At 45.9% G+C, this 21,411-nt stretch overlaps 5 protein-coding genes across 5 annotated transcripts; all 5 read right to left on the bottom strand.

Annotated features, from left to right (window-relative positions):
- Positions 1-627: 627 nt before the first annotated feature.
- Positions 628-1,299, bottom strand: LSM04_005307 (uncharacterized protein; the record flags this gene model as incomplete). Its single annotated transcript, XM_067333271.1, has 1 exon — positions 628-1,299. One exon carries the CDS (start codon positions 1,297-1,299, stop codon positions 628-630), a length of 672 nt encoding a protein of 223 aa, XP_067186098.1.
- A 1,145-nt stretch (positions 1,300-2,444) lies between these two features.
- Positions 2,445-3,380, bottom strand: LSM04_006764 (uncharacterized protein; the record flags this gene model as incomplete). The annotated part of the gene is made up of 1 exon (XM_067333270.1): positions 2,445-3,380. One exon carries the CDS (start codon positions 3,378-3,380, stop codon positions 2,445-2,447), a length of 936 nt encoding a protein of 311 aa, XP_067186127.1.
- Positions 3,381-4,350: 970 nt separating this feature from the next.
- On the bottom strand, positions 4,351-5,670 carry LSM04_008370 (Copper chaperone SCO1/SenC; the record flags this gene model as incomplete). Its single annotated transcript, XM_067333269.1, has 1 exon — positions 4,351-5,670. One exon carries the CDS (start codon positions 5,668-5,670, stop codon positions 4,351-4,353), a length of 1,320 nt encoding a protein of 439 aa, XP_067186156.1.
- A 1,753-nt stretch (positions 5,671-7,423) lies between these two features.
- LSM04_002334 (uncharacterized protein) lies at positions 7,424-9,715 on the bottom strand (the record flags this gene model as incomplete). Its single annotated transcript, XM_067333268.1, has 1 exon — positions 7,424-9,715. One exon carries the CDS (start codon positions 9,713-9,715, stop codon positions 7,424-7,426), a length of 2,292 nt encoding a protein of 763 aa, XP_067186041.1.
- Positions 9,716-11,212: 1,497 nt separating this feature from the next.
- Positions 11,213-21,086, bottom strand: LSM04_002153 (uncharacterized protein; the record flags this gene model as incomplete). Its single annotated transcript, XM_067333267.1, has 2 exons — positions 11,213-11,659; positions 11,730-21,086. 2 exons carry the CDS (start codon positions 21,084-21,086, stop codon positions 11,213-11,215), a joined length of 9,804 nt encoding a protein of 3,267 aa, XP_067186039.1.
- Positions 21,087-21,411: the final 325 nt, after the last annotated feature.

The following is a 21,411-nucleotide window of genomic DNA, read 5'->3' as shown; positions in this document are numbered from 1 at the left end:
AAAAAGAGAGGAAGTTGTAGAGAGGTGTGAATATAAAAACTAAGCATAAAAAGAAAAGTGGAGTAAGTAAATTTTGAAAATGCATGTGCCGGAATCGCCACACAATAACCATACCGAGTGGTTTTTTTTTTCTTATTTTCTTCGCGTTCAGTTAGTTTTAATTCGTACAGAAGAAATTTTTCAAGCTGCACTCACTATGGTGCTAGTAACGAGCTATTTATTTCCACTTAGAATAGAACCCCTGTTCGCATAGTAGAATCATATAATGAAAACTTTTTTTTGTTTTTTTTTTGTTTTTTTTTTGGGGGGGGGGGAGGGGCATAGCATACAAAAACATTCAAACAATGGGCAGTAAATATAAGAAAGGGATATCGTAATGAAAAAATCATCGCTTTATAGTATGTTTTCTATGGTGGTTTAACAAAAAAAAAAACAATCACAGCGTTTCTTTGTCATGCCTACTAATTTATTGGAAGATACTTTAGTAGGCGGTATCGAGCGTAAGAAAAAGCTTTTATTTTCGTTTCACATCTTTACTCCATTACAACAAAAAAAGTACAACTAAAAAAAAAACGACAATTAAATTAAAAACCCGTTTTCTTTTCTTCCCACCCCACCTCAGTGGGATTATTTATTTGCATTGTGATCGGGATATAGGATAAGCATATGCGGAAAATCGTACGTCTGTAATGTTGTGTGTACAAACATCATTTCGTCCTCATCGGAGTCGTGATTTACAGTGAACCTGGCGACAAGCATGCCTTTATACTCAATAGTTAAATCTTCAATGCGTTGCTCCTCCAATTCAGTTATATCCATCACATCCTTCTTAAAAGCACTCTCCACTTCACTCGGTTTATCTTGTAGGACGGATTTCCACATTGGACCGTGAAACCGTACTGTGTGTGTTGCGAGTCCAAGTCCTTTAACTGCCGATAGACGTTTCAAAGATACCTTCCGTCCTTCACGGTAGTCCGCTCTGGCCCCCTTTCCATTTTCTTCGGACAAACCCTTTTTATTAAACGGCGGCATTTCATCATTCTGCCTCTCATTAGCCCCCATAATGCCGGAGTTATCTTGAAGGGTGAGTGATGCCGCTCGTTGTTGTTGTTGGTACTCTGGCTGGGTTGAGAGTGTGCCACTCTTTCTCCCCCATGCATCAGGCATTCCGCTCTGACTGGGGTATTCGTTGATGGAGCGGCGTTGACTCTGGCGGCGGGAAGCATTACCGCGGCGGCGGACCCACTCCGGCATCGCATGCCACGAGTAGTCGTATTCAGGGGCGACGTACAGAGTCATTGTAGGGAACCTCGGCGCTGGGAGAGTGTGAAATACTGCAATATATATATATATATATATGTATATAATTATATGAGGAAAGAGAAAGAAAAAAAGAAGGAAATATTGGCTTACCAATGCAGAGATAAAGAAAAAAGGGGATGATTGGATTATATAGACATACATAAAAAAGGAGAGAGAGAGAGAGAAAGTGGGTTGTGAGGAAAGTAAAAAAAATGGAAAAAAAACAAAAAGAAAAATCATGTTTCATAGGAGGTGCAATTGTATTCTATCAGGAACGGGAGGAAATGCGCGCAATAAACTTTCCCACCGGGTATAGTAACGTGTAATAGACTAAGGTTATATATAGATACTAATTATATATATATATATATATATATATATATATATTCACGTATGTGTATATATGCAAAGAATGTTTTGATAAGCAAAGGTAACCCTTAGAAACTATTTAAAAAAGAATATGTATTTCCAACAGATAAATGAGGGTTTATCTTTACCTAACTAACACTCCTTTCCCAAGTTTTTAGCATAACCGCTTCAAATAAATAAATAAATAAAATACCCCTATTTTGAATTTAAGATTCTGTTTAAAATCAAAACAGCAAGTATAGCAAGTTCAAACATTGAGTTAGGACCCCACAAGACGAACTATACTCACGTCAAGAAAAAAAAAAGAGAAACCCAATGAAAAGCGGGGGTACAGTATGCGTTTTAGAAATCTAAAGCAGAAAAAAAGGTACTTCCACAGACGCAAACATATATACCTAATGTACAATAGACACAGAGATATACAGAAAAGGAATTTATATCGTTTTCCTGATGAATACAGGGTAGGAGATGTTCATATTTCGGTTTCTGTGTCTCCCCGTATCTATGTTTATATGTATGTATGTGTATGCGTGCGGCTTCCAAAGTGACACCATTGGTGTTACTGAATCTTATTCATCAAAACACACAATAGCTAATCCTCGTTAGTTTAAAAGCTACTATTTCAAATCCTCATTGTGGAATGATATTCGGTTTATGCATACCTTTTATTTTCTCACATTTTACTTTTGTATTATAAGTAAAAGAATAAAAAGAGTCATATTGCCAAGTAATCATCCCTCATGAAAATTTTATTCTGCAATAAACCAAACCCTTTATTTTTCATCATACAAAGCGGACGTATTCGGAAAGTTGTGTCCACGCATTATAGTGTGTATTTCCTTTAACTCCGTACCTGACTTATGTTGAAGAAAAAAAGTCACGATAAGAGCCTTATTGAATGCAAGGTTCAGATGCAAAATGTCATTCTCGGGAAAACCAGAAACATTTGAAATATCTTTTTTAAGGGCAGATTCCAGTATGCAGCGTTTTCGCTTTAGAATATTTTTCCATCCGAATCCACGAAAACGGATAGTGTGTTTTGTTTTTGGTTGTTCAGAGCCTTCCTCTGTAGACCCCCGCCGAAAAAGCAAAGAACGCTTTCCATTCGATTGACTCCTCCATGAAGAATTATTCTTTATGCCACTGTCATTCAAATGCATCATATCGCTGTCGTTTAACTCGGAAGAATTCTGCCATCCGGGGTAGAATTGATATTCAGAAACGCTGCGGCAGTCCAAGTTATCCTGCTGACCAAGGCTATAACTGTCACTGACTTGCCTGACATGACCACCATTTGGGATATTTTGATCCACATTTTTGTTCTTACGATTCTGATCAGGGTTGCTACGATCGCTAGAAGAGCGATTGTGATTCGGATAACTTAATAAATCCTTACCGTTTTCGATTCGACAATCGACTGTGCTGTCACGTTTGCGTGGGGGAGTAAGACCAATATGCTGCGTAGATTCACTCTGGCTGCTTTTACCACGATAACCGGACTGCTGACCATTGTGAGGATATGGTGTATCTTCCCCATTGTGTAGACCACGACCATTTTGAATGGAGTCTGTATTTGCCATTGGCATTTTTTTGTTTTCCTCGCCTTTCATACATTGAAGAGCCCTTTTCAGTGCATTAATGCGATCTCGCACTTCACTGGGCATTGGGTGCCATACCACTTTTGGTTTTGCAACAGGAACGTTGTTCATTGTGTCTTGTTGTTGTTTATTGTCGTTATATTTTCCTTTTTTGCTTTTTCCGTCGTTCACAGTCGATTCCTGGTTTGTATGGTGTGGGTTTATTTGTGTTACTTCCTTTGTTTTTTTTTTTGGAAATCCTTACTGGCGGAAGTAAAAGAAGAGAAAGAGTAATGATATTGAAGTAGTGAAACAAAGAAATAGAGGATAAATACATGAAACAAAGAAAGAATTACCCAAAACAAAAAAAAACAAATATCTTAAAGAAACAAAAGTCATGTCTGTAGGTGAGTATGCATATATGTATGTTTGTTTGTGAAGATCAGAAATATCTACACGATACACTCATTTCAGAGAATTGTTCCACTTCCTTTTTTTTTCTCCCGCTAACGCATCCAATTTTTCCTTTACCAATGGTTTAGTTTCTCATTTTCTTTGCGATAACTAATAAAGACGCCGATTACAAGGTGATATCGATGGGGAGGGGAGAAAAAAAGAAAGAAAGAAAAAAAGGGGAAAAAAGAGGTAGAAGGAGAGTTCGCGCGAAAGAAATGTATGTCTACAAAAATAAAAATAAATAAATAAAAGACAAACATGATCACTCTTCCCCCCCCCCCCAAGTTGAATGTCATTGTCATTTTTTTTCTTTTTTCTTTTTTCGCTGTTTTGTTCTAATTCTTTACTTGCTTCTTTTTGTTGTTGTTCTTGTTGTTTCATCCTTCCTTTTTCTTTCGTTTACTCACTCCTGGGAATAAAATGCATCTCGCATTATTCGCCTATCACTCCCCAACCACCCGGAATAAGAACAAACCATAGAAACAGTATCCTTTCCGTCTCAAGAGTTGTTCTTCTCCATTTTTCTTTCGTTTTTTTTTTTTTTCGTTATACATGTGTGTGCGCAATAAATAAATATATATATATATATATATACTCCTCTTTTTATTACCCCACACACATACACTCTTTCTCTTTCTTTTTCTTCTTAACGTCGCACGGACATTATTGGTTGCTGTGCTCTATTTTGCAGCGCCTCCTGTCGCCCTGATAATGCGGAGACCCCATCCTCATCTAACACAGTTGCGATGTTTGCCACCTTCATATTTGCCACCTGTTCACCTGGTTTTAGCGTCCCACCTTGTTCCCTCTGTTTCTGTGCTTTATCCCGTTCATAGTCCATCATACGACGTAGTAGTTTGCTGTAGCTTTCAAACCACTGAAACTCCTTTGTGGTGTAGTCTGAGAACTTCCCATCTGGGTCCATGAGATACATAATGATAGAGTGATCCACCAGATAATCCTCCTCACTCATCGCCTCCTCATCTGGAATGGCAAAGTACACACGATACTCCCGCGCCGCCGCCTCCACCTCCTCCTGCGTTCCCACGAGTCCGAGAATACGTGGATTGAAGTCAGCGAGATATTCCCGCACCTTCTCCGGTGTGTCCCGCCGGGGGTCGAGGGAAATGAAGATGGGCTGCCAGTAGTCCCGGCCCACCTTCTTGTCGAGGTGCTGCACCACGCGGCTCATCTTGGCCATCTCCTCCGGGCACACATCCGGGCAGTTGGTGAAGCCAAAGTAGATGTACATCCACTTGCCACGGAAGTCCGCATCCGTGTAGCGGCGGCCGTCCACGCCGAGGAGAGAAAAGGGGCCACCAATACTTGGGCCCTCCGGTGAGTCAAAGGCACGCACCGCACGTAATTTGGGGTCAAACCGCATCTGCTCACGCCGTACACGAATAGAAATTACAACTGTCATCACCCCAAGCGCAAGGAGAAAAAGAGCCCATAGCATCCACGCAGGATTGTCACGGGCATCGGAAATGCGGCCGGAGAGAGTTTGCGAAGATCGCGTAAGCGCCTCATCGCGTTCAATGTAATCCTGCATAGTGTACACCTGTGAATCACGGGCCTCCGCCACACGAATGTGAACCGGTTTAGAGGAGTCCAAAACATCCAAGTCCTTCCCAGCTGAATCAACATCATTAACACCACCACTACCACTACCAACACCACTACTAGCGGCACGTACAGAACCGTAGAGAATGAAAAGGTCGCAATAACGACGATGAGGACGTAATAGTACCACACCACGGGTAGAACAAAACTGCTGGGCAGAAGGATAATAATAATAACAAGATTTATTATTATTGTTATTATTATGGCTATGACTAGTACTTCTACTACTGCTGCTGGTGCTATAACTACAACGGTGGTGGAAGTACGTCCATTGGGCATACTGTATAGGGGCTACTACGCTACAATAAAGCGTGTAGTTCACATGAGTTACCTGTCTACGCATGACTCTTGCACCTTTTTCTCTTCCTTTTCTGTCTTTTGCGATAAACCCATGAAAGAGAAGAGTGGTTGATTTATTAAAAAAGAGGTAGACGAAGAAGAAAAGAAAAAAAATAATTGGGTCAATTCAACACAAACACAGATATATAGAGATTGAAAGAAAAAAAGAGGAAAAATCACAAAGAAAAAATAACATATAAGAAGGGATAGAAATTTCTTTTCATAAAAAAAAAGAATACAGTGGGATCGCCCCATCGCGAGAAAAAGGAGAAGAAAAATGTTAAGAAAAACAGATGAAAAAAACACAGGCCTGGGAAAGGAAAAGATAAAAACGTGAAAAAAAAACAATGCTCTCAGTATTCAAGGGGTAAAAGAAAAAAGAGAAGAGGCTTGTATTTATTTGAGAGAGTGTTTCACTGCAAAAAGAAAACAAGAGAAACAGCAGTCTTCACACATACATACATGTATATATATACATATATATCACCCCTATTCCTTCTATTCCGCTCACCATTACACCGTGAGAGTAAAATTTCACTTTTTTTCCCAGTTCCCTTCTACCTGTTTTCTTCTCTTTTTTTTTCTTTTTCTTGTTTCTGTTTGTTCTTTACTTTTCATTTCCTCTACACAAACTACCTACAGCGATACACCACGTAATGGAATAGATCCTGTTCTCTGAACCCTCCTCCGCTATTCTCACCATCACACAGGCATGCACTCTCACACACCTGTTTCATTCATACATGCACAGACACACACACACACATTCACAAAGAAAGATTCTGTAAGAAAAAGAAAAAAAACGTACAAAAATAAATAGTGCGCTCCAATACACAAAAAACATATATATATTTTTTCTTTTCCTCACGTAATGTCCTTCAGTAATTCCACAATAAGAACACCGGAGTGAAAACGATCCTGGTTAGGTGAAACCCCATATAGAAACTGAAAGAGAAAAGGCAAAATAAATAAAAAATTGTAAAAGAAAGAGAATGCTGAATTACATAAATTAAACAAAAGTACAACTACAGCGTTCTTTTTTTTTTTATGTTGACCTCCTTTCTTACCGCTTTTTCTTTTAAATTTCTGTTTTGTTTTTTAGGAGAGTTTGAGAGTGAAAGGTATTGTTGTTATTGTTGTCTTTTTTTTCTCCTGTGAAAGGTTGAGGCATATAACCAACATCGATGCTGTTGTCGTTGCTCTTCTTGTTGTTGTTGTTGTTGTTGTTGTTTTTTTGCATCTTTGGCTTCTCTTCTTCCCCAACTTCACACGCATACGCACTGGACACAACAAAAGGGGTAGAATTAAAAGGCACCTGGTAGAAGAAAATTTCTGCTTCATCTTAGTTTTTTACCCGCTGTTCCAAATACATAAATTGAATCTAGCAAGATGCATCATTTAAGGTTTAGTATTCGTTTACGTATTTGCTAGTGAGTCAGCGCGTGAGTATATATATTTCATCTTCTTATTTTCCTCTCTCCTTCTCTCTCTCCTTACGTATATGTATGTTTGTTTGTCTTTATGTGACTATATGTTTCATTTTTTCAAGGTGAATTACCTCTTTTACTCCTTTCTTCTCATAGGTTGTTTCTTTGTTTTGTTTTTTTTTTGTTGTTGTTGTTTTTTTGAATTTTTTTTTCTGCTAGCCACTACACACGCACACTCTCTCGTGTCGTCCCAACAGCACACATTTGATGATAACTCGCATGCCAATTAATTCTCTCGCAGAGTCTTCTTCTATATATATCAAAACCTCATTACAACTCATCCGCGCCATCATCCTTGCGAGCATTTTCCTCTCCCTCATAGGGCAATTCTTCAGCGTCCATGTTCAGGGCATTGGCATCATTCTCAGCTTCCTCCTTCTTCTCTTCATTGTGGTCCTCCTTGTCGATGTGCTCGGCGACGTTTTCGGCCTCAGCGGTATTCTCATTCTCGTTAACGATCGAATCTTCCACTGCTGCAGGTGCACCTTCAACAGGCTGAAGTTCTTCTTCTTCCGCCTCCCTCTCTTCTTCCATTGGTGTAGGTGCGGTTTCAACAACATTTGCTTCCCGCAATGCCATTTCTGCCTTCTGCACTTCCATGGGAACCTCAAGAACTGTATAAAGGGGATAGCCATAAAGAGCTTCAAATCCGCATTCATTACGCATAGTTGCAATCTGTACATGAGGTCGGTGGTAATCCTCATCGTCAGAGGCGCCTTCATCGGCAAAGTCATCCTCAAATTCCTCAACCTTCTGTGGTACACCAGCACCAGTGAAGTTGAGGAGGAAGAGTTCTTCAAATCTAGCCTTTTCAAAGGCTGTCTCCTGCGCTGCTGTGTTGAGTGGGAAGGTCAGCTTGAATGTTACCTTTTCATAGTAACCACAGAACTCTGAGAACTCGGCATCGTTGGCAAGTGATTGTAGTTGATCCTTTGTCACATCAGTACTGTGTCGTACGGTGAAATCGACCATAAGCGAACCCAAAGAAAAGCGGTAATTACGGAAGTTCGCAATTGGTAAGCCCAATGCGCGAGAGAGGTCACGTGCAAGAGCATTCTGCATATTTTCAATATGTTCACGGCTTTTAAGCAATTCACCCCATCTATCACCGGAGAACTTAAGATGTAGATCAGACTCAACAATATCACCAATAAGTGCTTTATTTGCCTCATGTAACTTGTCACGTCCGAGTGCCTGTAATTGACGGATACGCCACTGCGTAGTCTCAAGACGGCGTGTAGCAGCTTGAAGGAGGGCATCAAGTTGTCGCATTTCCTCTTCATCCTCCTCTGTGAAGTTCTCCTTCATCCGAAGTTCCTCCATGCGTTGTTTGAGTTCACGGATTTGTTGTTCTTCAAAGGCTTCAGCCGCGTAGAGAGCTTCAAGCTCATTTTCATCATGCACCTCCTTCGCCGCCCGCACTGCTTCACGAAGTTGATCAACCTCTTTAGTTGAAAGACGAACAAAAAAGTTTCCTTCATCATCCTCTTCCTCCGTCTTTTCGCCATAGACGACAAGAACACTCTCGCGGAGAATAATCTCTGTAACAGGACGGCCCTTATTCATACGACGGTAGAAGAGAGAGTCGGTAGTTGCTTGGCCATCACCCAATAATAAGGTTGCAAGGGCTGTGTTGCCACAAATGGCTTGCTTCTTCTCCATAATTTGTTCCTCCAACATTGACACTTTCTCTCGTAAACCGTTAACTTCACGAACAAGAAGAGCCTGTTCCTGATTCTCAAGAACGCAATCATCCACGACACGCTCCTCTGCCTCACGGGCTTTTGAACAGGCAATCTGCGCCATCAACCAGTTGCGCATCGCCAGTTCAATTTGCATTCCCTGTGCGGTGGAAGATCCTCGTTGTGTTTGTGTCTGAGTACTGCGGCTACGCAGAGAGTCATGACGACGTCCACTCTCAATTTCTTCGAGAATCTTCTTTCGGTATGCCTTTGGCAGGGGTGTTACAGTACAGTCGAGTTGCATCACACGTGACATAAAGTCCGGCTGCCGCATCACACCTTGCATTGCCTCCCAGCTTGTGGCACGATCCTCACGTAATGCCAACATGATAGCCCGTGCGAGAGACACCAATTCCTCTCCCGGACGCCCCGGTGCCCGCATATCCCGCCACTGACGTTGTGGTACTCTTTCAATCGCTTGGCGTGTTTCGTCCAGTGCCTCCATTGCGGCGCGGGTGTGGGTGTTGGCCTCTGACTGCCGCTGCAGTGTGGCCTCCCGCACCTTAAAGAGACTTGCCGAGGCCTTATCCTCCTCGGCCTCCAGCTGCTGCAGTTCCTGTTCCAGCTGCTGCTTCTCCTCCCAGAGCTGCAGTTGGCCGTTGCGGGTGGCGAGTTCCTGGAGTTTCTCATCCATGCGGGCGTTGGAGCGGGGGGCGGTCTCCGCACGGTCGTAGATCTCCACGCGAACATGACTGGATGTGGGGAAGCTCAGCACCTTCCCAAGGGTGTTCTTCCACTCACGGTCAGCCCCAATGCGCTCAAAACAGACAAAGTCATTCACCTGAACTGTATTTTCTTCTGTATTTTCCGCCGCCGTCATAGCCGATGATTTTCTTGTTCTTGTTATTTTTTTTTCTTCTTTGTTCACTTGTGTATGTGTTTGTTTGCTCGTTTAACTCTTTTTTTCGGTTATTTTCGTTTTCTTTTTTTTCCCTTTACTACTAATGCTGCTTCTACGACCCTATTGTTTTTCGTTTCTTTTGCAGATGTTAATAAAATCTTCGTTCTACTCAAAACAGAATAAAGTGGAAACGAAAAAAAAAAGAGAGAGAGGGGGGGGGAAGAAGTATTCACAAAACTAACAGTGAAATAAAACATCCATCAAATCAAACAGTAGTTCCATATATATATATATATATATATATATATATATATATCCTTATTACCCACGAATACAGGGAATATCCCTAGTTACAACATCATCAACTACATATTTATATCCGCAGCATATTATAAAAATAAATAAAAAAGAATGAAAGAAAAAAAGAAAAAGAATCATAAAGTAAGAACAAAAAAACCTGCTCAGATTCCTACGGCTCCTGTATATAAATAAACACATGAATAAAAACATAATATGCATGGAAAAGAACCGAAAGAAAAAGCCAAAAAACGCATACAATTACAGCACATAATAATAATAATAATAATAATAATAATAAACGTTAAGTACAACTCATCCATGTACTTAATGTTTTCTGAAAAATGGCCACAAGAAGAAAACTAATGCAAGTCAAAATCAACATAATAATGGCACAGAGGTGTATGGTATAAAGCAAACAAGAAGAGGCTCTCTCTTTCCTCTTCAGGTATTCCTCGTTACCTTCACCCAATACTGCGTCAACCCAGAAACATCTAAAAAAAAAAACTTTTATGATTTCTGAGCACTACTCTTATTTCTTGAATGTTTTTCTCCCTCCAACTATTTGTAAAGGTAGTATCAGTCCCGTTCCAAAGCATCCTCAACTTATTTTCTTATGGACATTCATATAAAAGCATCAAATTGATACCTATTTGCTTTTTTCTTCGCATAATTCTTCACTAATAGCACCTTGATACTATCAGAAACTCGCACTATGTGGGTCATTTTCTCCCTGATACATTGCTATCTCTTCTTCGTTTATCTTTTTTTTAACGCACTTGCCTTCAGTTTTCTATCTTCCACTGCACATTCACTTCGTTATTTACTGTTTTTATTGATTTCGCTCATGTCCTTTCTACTTTTCTTTTCCCCCATGCGTGCGTACCTCCTCTAACTACTTTGTTCACAAACATCCATTTCTCACCAACGCACACATAGAGGGTTTGACTGCGCAACAAAAAAAAAACAATTCATTTCTTCTTTCGAATATCTTTCTCTACCCACAACCATTTCAAAATACAGTTCATAATACGGGCGAAAAAAATTCATACATCAAACTAAAAAAAAAACGATCAGCTCATTAAATGCAAAACCTATAAAAGTAGAAACATACAAACTACACACGCATGTGTATATATATCTATATACGCATATATATTCCTATTCCTACTTCATTGACTAATAAGGGACTTGACTCAAAACACGGGTTCGCCAATCTAATGAACTACCACGCTTTTCACGACGCTGCTCTTCTTCATCCAGTAGATCCCTGTACTCATCACGTTCCCGCCGTGCCTGGGCAAGGGCATTCCGCAAATAGGTCACCTGTTCCGTCTCATTCTCCACCTCCTCCGCACTTATAATGTTCGTCGTATCTTTTCGCCGTGACCACTCCGCAAATGCTTCTGCACGCACGGCAGCATCACCAGAATGGGAGGCAACCTCCAAGAGTACAAGTACCGCAGCATCTTCGTTTTGCTTTGCAGACTCCGATGCCTTTAAAGAAGATTCAGGACGATAACGTGCTTCACGAAGAGCAGCTTCAGACGCAGCTTCTAGTCGACGAGCTTCCTCTTCAGCCTCTAAATCATTCTCAAGCTTCCGCCCTAGACGTCTCAATAAAAGCTTCTTTGGTACGACGAGCAGGATCAGCTAATTTACAATAGTCTCTCGCCCAGTTGTTAGAACAGGTCACACAAGCAGCAAAAAACGCCCATACTGCCTTGTACTCACACTTCTGCAGCGACTCCATGATCTGCTCTGTTTGCAGCTGTGGGGAGTGTCGTACAGTCACGAACGCGATAAGAGCCTGGGGTGCTGGGTCCAGCTCCACGCCAGTTATATCCCCACGCTCGCACCCAAGAGCACGTGCTGTATCAGAAGCAAGAGCCTCCTCCACCTTTCCACGGTGCTGCTCTACCACATACCCCCAGTCTTCACCCTCAAAGCCGAGTTCGTGCGTCGTCTCGACCGGCCGCTCTTCGTACAGTGCCCATACTGTCTTGTATTTGCAGGCCTCTAGCTCAACGTTCACATTCTCCTCCGACAGTGTTGTCGGGTGACGCAAGTCAAAGTCCACCCGCAGGCCACCATCTGCGTACGTCATCACTGTGTCAAAGACGTCGTCCTTGTCAACAGACAAATATTCAGCCGTGTCGCCCACAAAAGCCTGCAGCAGATCTTGCTGCTTCTCAGCAAGCACACCTTCCCACCCGGGACCCTCAAAGCCAACGTGATGCGCCGTCACAACAAGGTCGCCTGCACCGGCGGCGTTATCAAGAGAGCGGCGACCAACTGCGGCAGAGGCGTCACCAGCACCACGAACACGTGGTGCATACAGCGCATACACCTCACGGTACTCGTGTGCATCTGTCCGCTTCAGCATCTCCTCATCACTCAGGCGGCACCCCCTCACCTTGAAGTCCACCAAGAGGCTGCCGATCCTGCAATTCGTCACAACTACCTGGTTCGGCGACACATCCAGTGCATCAGCCGTCTCCTTGCAGAACGCATCCTCAAGCTTCCCACGGTTGTTGCCAACCACAAGATCCCAATCGTCACCCTCGAATTTCCTCGTCAGCTCAGACGATTCCAGCGGTTGCTCTTCGTACAGTGCCCACACTGCCTTGTACTCACACTTCTGCAGCGACTCCATGATCTGCTCTGTTTGCAGCTGTGGGGAGTGTCGTACAGTCACGAACGCGATAAGAGCCTGGGGTGCTGGGTCCAGCTCCACGCCAGTTATATCCCCACGCTCGCACCCAAGAGCACGTGCTGTATCAGAAGCAAGAGCCTCCTCCACCTTTCCACGGTGCTGCTCTACCACATACCCCCAGTCTTCACCCTCAAAGCCGAGTTCGTGCGTCGTCTCGACCGGCCGCTCTTCGTACAGTGCCCATACTGTCTTGTATTTGCAGGCCTCTAGCTCAACGTTCACATTCTCCTCCGACAGTGTTGTCGGGTGACGCAAGTCAAAGTCCACCCGCAGGCCACCATCTGCGTACGTCATCACTGTGTCAAAGACGTCGTCCTTGTCAACAGACAAATATTCAGCCGTGTCGCCCACAAAAGCCTGCAGCAGATCCTGCTGCTTCTCAGCAAGCACACCTTCCCACCCGGGACCCTCAAAGCCAACGTGATGCGCCGTCACAACAAGGTCGCCTGCACCGGCGGCGTTATCAAGAGAGCGGCGACCAACTGCGGCAGAGGCGTCACCAGCACCACGAACACGTGGTGCATACAGCGCATACACCTCACGGTACTCGTGTGCATCTGTCCGCTTCAGCATCTCCTCATCACTCAGGCGGCACCCCCTCACCTTGAAGTCCACCAAGAGGCTGCCGATCCTGCAATTCGTCACAACTACCTGGTTCGGCGACACATCCAGTGCATCAGCCGTCTCCTTGCAGAACGCATCCTCAAGCTTCCCACGGTTGTTGCCAACCACAAGATCCCAATCGTCACCCTCGAATTTCCTCGTCAGCTCAGACGATTCCAGCGGTTGCTCTTCGTACAGTGCCCACACTGCCTTGTACTCACACTTCTGCAGCGACTCCATGATCTGCTCTGTTTGCAGCTGTGGGGAGTGTCGTACAGTCACGAACGCGATAAGAGCCTGGGGTGCTGGGTCCAGCTCCACGCCAGTTATATCCCCACGCTCGCACCCAAGAGCACGTGCTGTATCAGAAGCAAGAGCCTCCTCCACCTTTCCACGGTGCTGCTCTACCACATACCCCCAGTCTTCACCCTCAAAGCCGAGTTCGTGCGTCGTCTCGACCGGCCGCTCTTCGTACAGTGCCCATACTGTCTTGTATTTGCAGGCCTCTAGCTCAACGTTCACATTCTCCTCCGACAGTGTTGTCGGGTGACGCAAGTCAAAGTCCACCCGCAGGCCACCATCTGCGTACGTCATCACTGTGTCAAAGACGTCGTCCTTGTCAACAGACAAATATTCAGCCGTGTCGCCCACAAAAGCCTGCAGCAGATCCTGCTGCTTCTCAGCAAGCACACCTTCCCACCCGGGACCCTCAAAGCCAACGTGATGCGCCGTCACAACAAGGTCGCCTGCACCGGCGGCGTTATCAAGAGAGCGGCGACCAACTGCGGCAGAGGCGTCACCAGCACCACGAACACGTGGTGCATACAGCGCATACACCTCACGGTACTCGTGTGCATCTGTCCGCTTCAGCATCTCCTCATCACTCAGGCGGCACCCCCTCACCTTGAAGTCCACCAAGAGGCTGCCGATCCTGCAATTCGTCACAACTACCTGGTTCGGCGACACATCCAGTGCATCAGCCGTCTCCTTGCGGAACGCATCCTCAAGCTTCCCACGGTTGTTGCCAACCACAAGATCCCAATCGTCACCCTCGAATTTCCTCGTCAGCTCAGACGATTCCAGCGGTTGCTCTTCGTACAGTGCCCACACTGCCTTGTACTCACACTTCTGCAGCGACTCCATGATCTGCTCTGTTTGCAGCTGTGGGGAGTGTCGTACAGTCACGAACGCGATAAGAGCCTGGGGTGCTGGGTCCAGCTCCACGCCAGTTATATCCTCACGCTCGCACCCAAGAGCACGTGCTGTATCAGAAGCAAGAGCCTCCTCCACCTTTCCACGGTGCTGCTCTACCACATACCCCCAGTCTTCACCCTCAAAGCCGAGTTCGTGCGTCGTCTCGACCGGCCGCTCTTCGTACAGTGCCCATACTGTCTTGTATTTGCAGGCCTCTAGCTCAACGTTCACATTCTCCTCCGACAGTGTTGTCGGGTGACGCAAGTCAAAGTCCACCCGCAGGCCACCATCTGCGTACGTCATCACTGTGTCAAAGACGTCGTCCTTGTCAACAGACAAATATTCAGCCGTGTCGCCCACAAAAGCCTGCAGCAGATCCTGCTGCTTCTCAGCAAGCACACCTTCCCACCCGGGACCCTCAAAGCCAACGTGATGCGCCGTCACAACAAGGTCGCCTGCACCGGCGGCGTTATCAAGAGAGCGGCGACCAACTGCGGCAGAGGCGTCACCAGCACCACGAACACGTGGTGCATACAGCGCATACACCTCACGGTACTCGTGTGCATCTGTCCGCTTCAGCATCTCCTCATCACTCAGGCGGCACCCCCTCACCTTGAAGTCCACCAAGAGGCTGCCGATCCTGCAATTCGTCACAACTACCTGGTTCGGCGACACATCCAGTGCATCAGCCGTCTCCTTGCAGAACGCATCCTCAAGCTTCCCACGGTTGTTGCCAACCACAAGATCCCAATCGTCACCCTCGAATTTCCTCGTCAGCTCAGACGATTCCAGCGGTTGCTCTTCGTACAGTGCCCACACTGCCTTGTACTCACACTTCTGCAGCGACTCCATGATCTGCTCTGTTTGCAGCTGTGGGGAGTGTCGTACAGTCACGAACGCGATAAGAGCCTGGGGTGCTGGGTCCAGCTCCACGCCAGTTATATCCCCACGCTCGCACCCAAGAGCACGTGCTGTATCAGAAGCAAGAGCCTCCTCCACCTTTCCACGGTGCTGCTCTACCACATACCCCCAGTCTTCACCCTCAAAGCCGAGTTCGTGCGTCGTCTCGACCGGCCGCTCTTCGTACAGTGCCCATACTGTCTTGTATTTGCAGGCCTCTAGCTCAACGTTCACATTCTCCTCCGACAGTGTTGTCGGGTGACGCAAGTCAAAGTCCACCCGCAGGCCACCATCTGCGTACGTCATCACTGTGTCAAAGACGTCGTCCTTGTCAACAGACAAATATTCAGCCGTGTCGCCCACAAAAGCCTGCAGCAGATCCTGCTGCTTCTCAGCAAGCACACCTTCCCACCCGGGACCCTCAAAGCCAACGTGATGCGCCGTCACAACAAGGTCGCCTGCACCGGCGGCGTTATCAAGAGAGCGGCGACCAACTGCGGCAGAGGCGTCACCAGCACCACGAACACGTGGTGCATACAGCGCATACACCTCACGGTACTCGTGTGCATCTGTCCGCTTCAGCATCTCCTCATCACTCAGGCGGCACCCCCTCACCTTGAAGTCCACCAAGAGGCTGCCGATCCTGCAATTCGTCACAACTACCTGGTTCGGCGACACATCCAGTGCATCAGCCGTCTCCTTGCAGAACGCATCCTCAAGCTTCCCACGGTTGTTGCCAACCACAAGATCCCAATCGTCACCCTCGAATTTCCTCGTCAGCTCAGACGATTCCAGCGGTTGCTCTTCGTACAGTGCCCACACTGCCTTGTACTCACACTTCTGCAGCGACTCCATGATCTGCTCTGTTTGCAGCTGTGGGGAGTGTCGTACAGTCACGAACGCGATAAGAGCCTGGGGTGCTGGGTCCAGCTCCACGCCAGTTATATCCCCACGCTCGCACCCAAGAGCACGTGCTGTATCAGAAGCAAGAGCCTCCTCCACCTTTCCACGGTGCTGCTCTACCACATACCCCCAGTCTTCACCCTCAAAGCCGAGTTCGTGCGTCGTCTCGACCGGCCGCTCTTCGTACAGTGCCCATACTGTCTTGTATTTGCAGGCCTCTAGCTCAACGTTCACATTCTCCTCCGACAGTGTTGTCGGGTGACGCAAGTCAAAGTCCACCCGCAGGCCACCATCTGCGTACGTCATCACTGTGTCAAAGACGTCGTCCTTGTCAACAGACAAATATTCAGCCGTGTCGCCCACAAAAGCCTGCAGCAGATCTTGCTGCTTCTCAGCAAGCACACCTTCCCACCCGGGACCCTCAAAGCCAACGTGATGCGCCGTCACAACAAGGTCGCCTGCACCGGCGGCGTTATCAAGAGAGCGGCGACCAACTGCGGCAGAGGCGTCACCAGCACCACGAACACGTGGTGCATACAGCGCATACACCTCACGGTACTCGTGTGCATCTGTCCGCTTCAGCATCTCCTCATCACTCAGGCGGCACCCCCTCACCTTGAAGTCCACCAAGAGGCTGCCGATCCTGCAATTCGTCACAACTACCTGGTTCGGCGACACATCCAGTGCATCAGCCGTCTCCTTGCAGAACGCATCCTCAAGCTTCCCACGGTTGTTGCCAACCACAAGATCCCAATCGTCACCCTCGAATTTCCTCGTCAGCTCAGACGATTCCAGCGGTTGCTCTTCGTACAGTGCCCACACTGCCTTGTACTCACACTTCTGCAGCGACTCCATGATCTGCTCTGTTTGCAGCTGTGGGGAGTGTCGTACAGTCACGAACGCGATAAGAGCCTGGGGTGCTGGGTCCAGCTCCACGCCAGTTATATCCTCACGCTCGCACCCAAGAGCACGTGCTGTATCAGAAGCAAGAGCCTCCTCCACCTTTCCACGGTGCTGCTCTACCACATACCCCCAGTCTTCACCCTTAAAGCCGAGTTCGTGCGTCGTCTCGACCGGCCGCTCTTCGTACAGTGCCCATACTGTCTTGTATTTGCAGGCCTCTAGCTCAACGTTCACATTCTCCTCCGACAGTGTTGTCGGGTGACGCAAGTCAAAGTCCACCCGCAGGCCACCATCTGCGTACGTCATCACTGTGTCAAAGACGTCGTCCTTGTCAACAGACAAATATTCAGCCGTGTCGCCCACAAAAGCCTGCAGCAGATCTTGCTGCTTCTCAGCAAGCACACCTTCCCACCCGGGACCCTCAAAGCCAACGTGATGCGCCGTCACAACAAGGTCGCCTGCACCGGCGGCGTTATCAAGAGAGCGGCGACCAACTGCGGCAGAGGCGTCACCAGCACCACGAACACGTGGTGCATACAGCGCATACACCTCACGGTACTCGTGTGCATCTGTCCGCTTCAGCATCTCCTCATCACTCAGGCGGCACCCCCTCACCTTGAAGTCCACCAAGAGGCTGCCGATCCTGCAATTCGTCACAACTACCTGGTTCGGCGACACATCCAGTGCATCAGCCGTCTCCTTGCAGAACGCATCCTCAAGCTTCCCACGGTTGTTGCCAACCACAAGATCCCAATCGTCACCCTCGAATTTCCTCGTCAGCTCAGACGATTCCAGCGGTCGCCCTTCGTACAGTGCCCATAGTTCATCATAGTCATATTCAGTTAGTTTTGTCTTGATCTGCTCTGTTTGCAGCTGTGGGGAGTGTCGTACAGTCACGAACGCGATAAGAGCCTGGGGTGCTGGGTCCAGCTCCACGCCAGTTATATTACCACGCTCGCACCCAAGAGCACGTGCTGTTCCGGAAGCAAGAGCCTCCTCCACTTCCCAAGGTCGCTGCTCCACCACATACTCCCACTCTTCACCCTCAAAGCCGAGTTCGTGTGTCGACTCCACATTTGTATCGTCCTCTTCTGGACGTTGAGCATATAGTTGCCATAGTTTTGTGTATTCGTGTTGCTGGAGAAGCTCTTTAATATGTTCACGTTGGAGTTGAGGTCCGTGCTGTATTGTTACAAATGCGATAAGAGCCTGGGGTGCTGGGTCCAGCTCCACGCCAGTTATATCCCCACGCTCGCACCCAAGAGCACGTGCTGTCTCGGAAGCAAGAGCCTCTTCCACTTCCCAAGGTCGCTGCTCCACCACATACTCCCACTCTTCACCCTCAAAGCCGAATTCGTGCGTTGTCTCCAACCTTTTGTGTTCGGAGAAAGGTCGCGGTTTATATAACATCCACACCTCATTGTAAGGATAATTTGTAATTTTATTTTTGATATATGGCGTTTGGATGGATGAATCATGCCTTATTTTTATAACGGCATGGAGACTCTTCGGGGTCGTATGTAACTTTACTTCGGTCACATCTTCACGATCGCACTTCAGGGCACGTGCGGTCTCTGAAGCAACAGTTTCTTGTAATTTTGGTTCAATCTGTTCTAGCGTGATATCCCAGTCTTCCCCTTCAAACTGGGTCTCATGTTTTGTCTCTATCCAAGAAGATTTATCAGTGGGATCGTTTTTGTATAGTCCCCATACTGCGGGATAGGTGCACTTGTCAAGTACATTTGTGACCTCTTGAGGTCCTCTTCTTTCATCTTGTGTGGTGTATTTTACGTTGAGTGACTTATCGGTTGCAGTGATAAACTCTACCTTCACATTCTGTTTGGGTAAACCAAGTGCTTTGCTGCTATCCTTTTGGAAAGCATCTGTTACCTTTGATTTTTCTTTTTCTAACGTCTCTTCCCAATTGTTGCCGTTGAAAACCTTTTCCAGGATTACTGGTTCTTTTGCCTGAGAAGAAGCGTACAATGTCCAGATTTCTGGGTAGTCATATGCATCAACAGCGCTTGTTATTTCTTCGTCCCACTTATTTGTGGATTGCACATTGTATACCACATAAAGACCATTGTCGTACAGTGTAGATTGAATGCTAATGTCATTCTTGTCTTTAAGATCAAGTGCTCTTGCGGTATCTTTTTTAAATGCTCGATTCACTTCTTCTTTATTTTCTTGGAGAATTTGTTCCCATAGTTCTCCTCTAAATAGCATGTTATGCTCAGTGGAGTTTGAAGAAGTATTATTGTAGAGCGCATTCATTTTTGGGTACGGGTAGCTATCAATAGCCTTCTTCAATTCCTTCTTTGATCGTGATCCATCGTGGAGTACCTCGGTATCAACCATTAAAGATGCAGGTTGTTCACAATACTTTACATCAAGAACGTTAATCTTATGTCCTGGTAATTTAGTAGCCTCAGTAGTTTCTTCGACAAATGTGTTAACGATATCAGCACGTTTATGGTCAAGGATTCCCTTCCAATTCTCACCTTCAAACTGACGTTGTAGCAAGTCTCTCATCAAGGCTGCACTTTCCTTATTCTCGTCTATTGTCGTTTTGAAAATACCCTCTTCAAGCTCGGCTTCTTCTTGCTGAATACGCCGATTACGTTCTTCATTATTCTGGGAAAGTGAGTTCAGACTACGCTGATTTCTCTGAATAGCAGCATCTAGCAGACGAATCTGGGATTCACTGAGATCATTGCCTTCTTTTTGCTGTTCTGATAAAGGTCCAAATCCAACAAGTGTATTTCTTCGCATAACTACAATGATATAGTCAGTAGGTTGCCATGTGTAAAATGCAGGAAGGAGATACTTCTTATTTGCGGCACCAGCGAAACTGCGTTTATATTGCTCAAGTGCTGCATCATGAATTTCTGAATTACTGACAGATGAACCATCACCAACAGTCTCTCTCTGACGTTCTCTGTAAGCCAATAATTGTTCATCTGCCTTTTCCATCATGCTTTGATATTCTGCCATACGCTGTTGTTGTTCACGAATCTCTTTCATCACCTCCCGTAATTCCTTCTTTTGTGCTGCCATTTTCTTCTCTACACGATGTTGCTCCCTTGCTGCCTCAAAACTATCGAGTTGTGCAAGGACCCAATAGTAAATAGGGCCCATAGCCTGACTTCCATGAACTGCACGGTTATATTGAAAACTTTTCTTTCCCACACACTCACGTAATATGTATTCACAACGCTCTGTAGTGAGCATGTCACCAGGATCATATTCAATAATTCGTGATTTAAAGTGAGCATCACGTAAAACACGCTGCATTTGCGGCCACGTAGCTGCATCATCTTCTCCAAGTAAAAGCATTACGGCACGTAGAATAGATGTTACCATCTTTGGTGGGAGTCGATATGATTTAAGTTCCTGCCAGTGTCGATATGAAATCTTATCGACATCACTTCTCGCCAAATGTACGGCTGCACGTGATTGGGCCACGTGTTTCTCTGCTTCATTACTCGCATCCAAAATTGTTTGTCGTCGTTCCCGCAAGTGTTGTGTTAACTCCGCCGCCTGCCGCATACTCTCCGCGAGTTCTCTCTTCACACGTTCAATACGTTCGACGAGTTCCCGTCCCTCTTCTGTTTCTAATCCCCCTTCCTGTTCATTATTCCCATTTGGCTCCTCTCGTCTCTTTTCCCACAGTCGAACCTCAATATCATGTTTGTATGGGGCCGACTCTACGGTGCCCAGTGTCCAGTGCACTTCTTTGGCATCTGCACGTTGTGTGGCCACAGCGACGAAATCCCCCACGTGAAGATTTTCTAAAGACTTATCAACAGCCAGTGTGTAGGAATCCGTCGTCATTATTATTATTTTTTTTTTTACTTCTTTGTTTGTTTTCTTTTTTGATTGATGGGTTGTATTTTTCTTCTTCCTTCCGTGTATTTATTTAAGTCTGATTCCCCCTTTTTTTCTTCGTTTTCGTTCAGAGTATTATACACACAGAAACACACTCTCAAAAACAGAGAAAATTTGCTTCCCTTGTTGCTGTCGTTGTTGTTTTTGTTTTTTCCCCCTCTTTAAATACACGATAAGGAATAAACTCGACCCTGATAAGATACTCAGAGTATTTGTCGCTCTTTTTTCTAACCCTTTTTTTTCGCCGGAGAATTGGAAATAAGCAGTAAAA

Source organism: Trypanosoma melophagium, assembly GCF_022059095.1.
Source record: "Trypanosoma melophagium isolate St. Kilda chromosome Unknown ctg8segment0, whole genome shotgun sequence".
NCBI lineage: Eukaryota > Euglenozoa > Kinetoplastea > Trypanosomatida > Trypanosomatidae > Trypanosoma > Trypanosoma melophagium.
The sequence above is the reverse complement of the archived record's forward strand: the minus strand, read 5'-3'. Positions and strand labels throughout refer to the sequence as shown.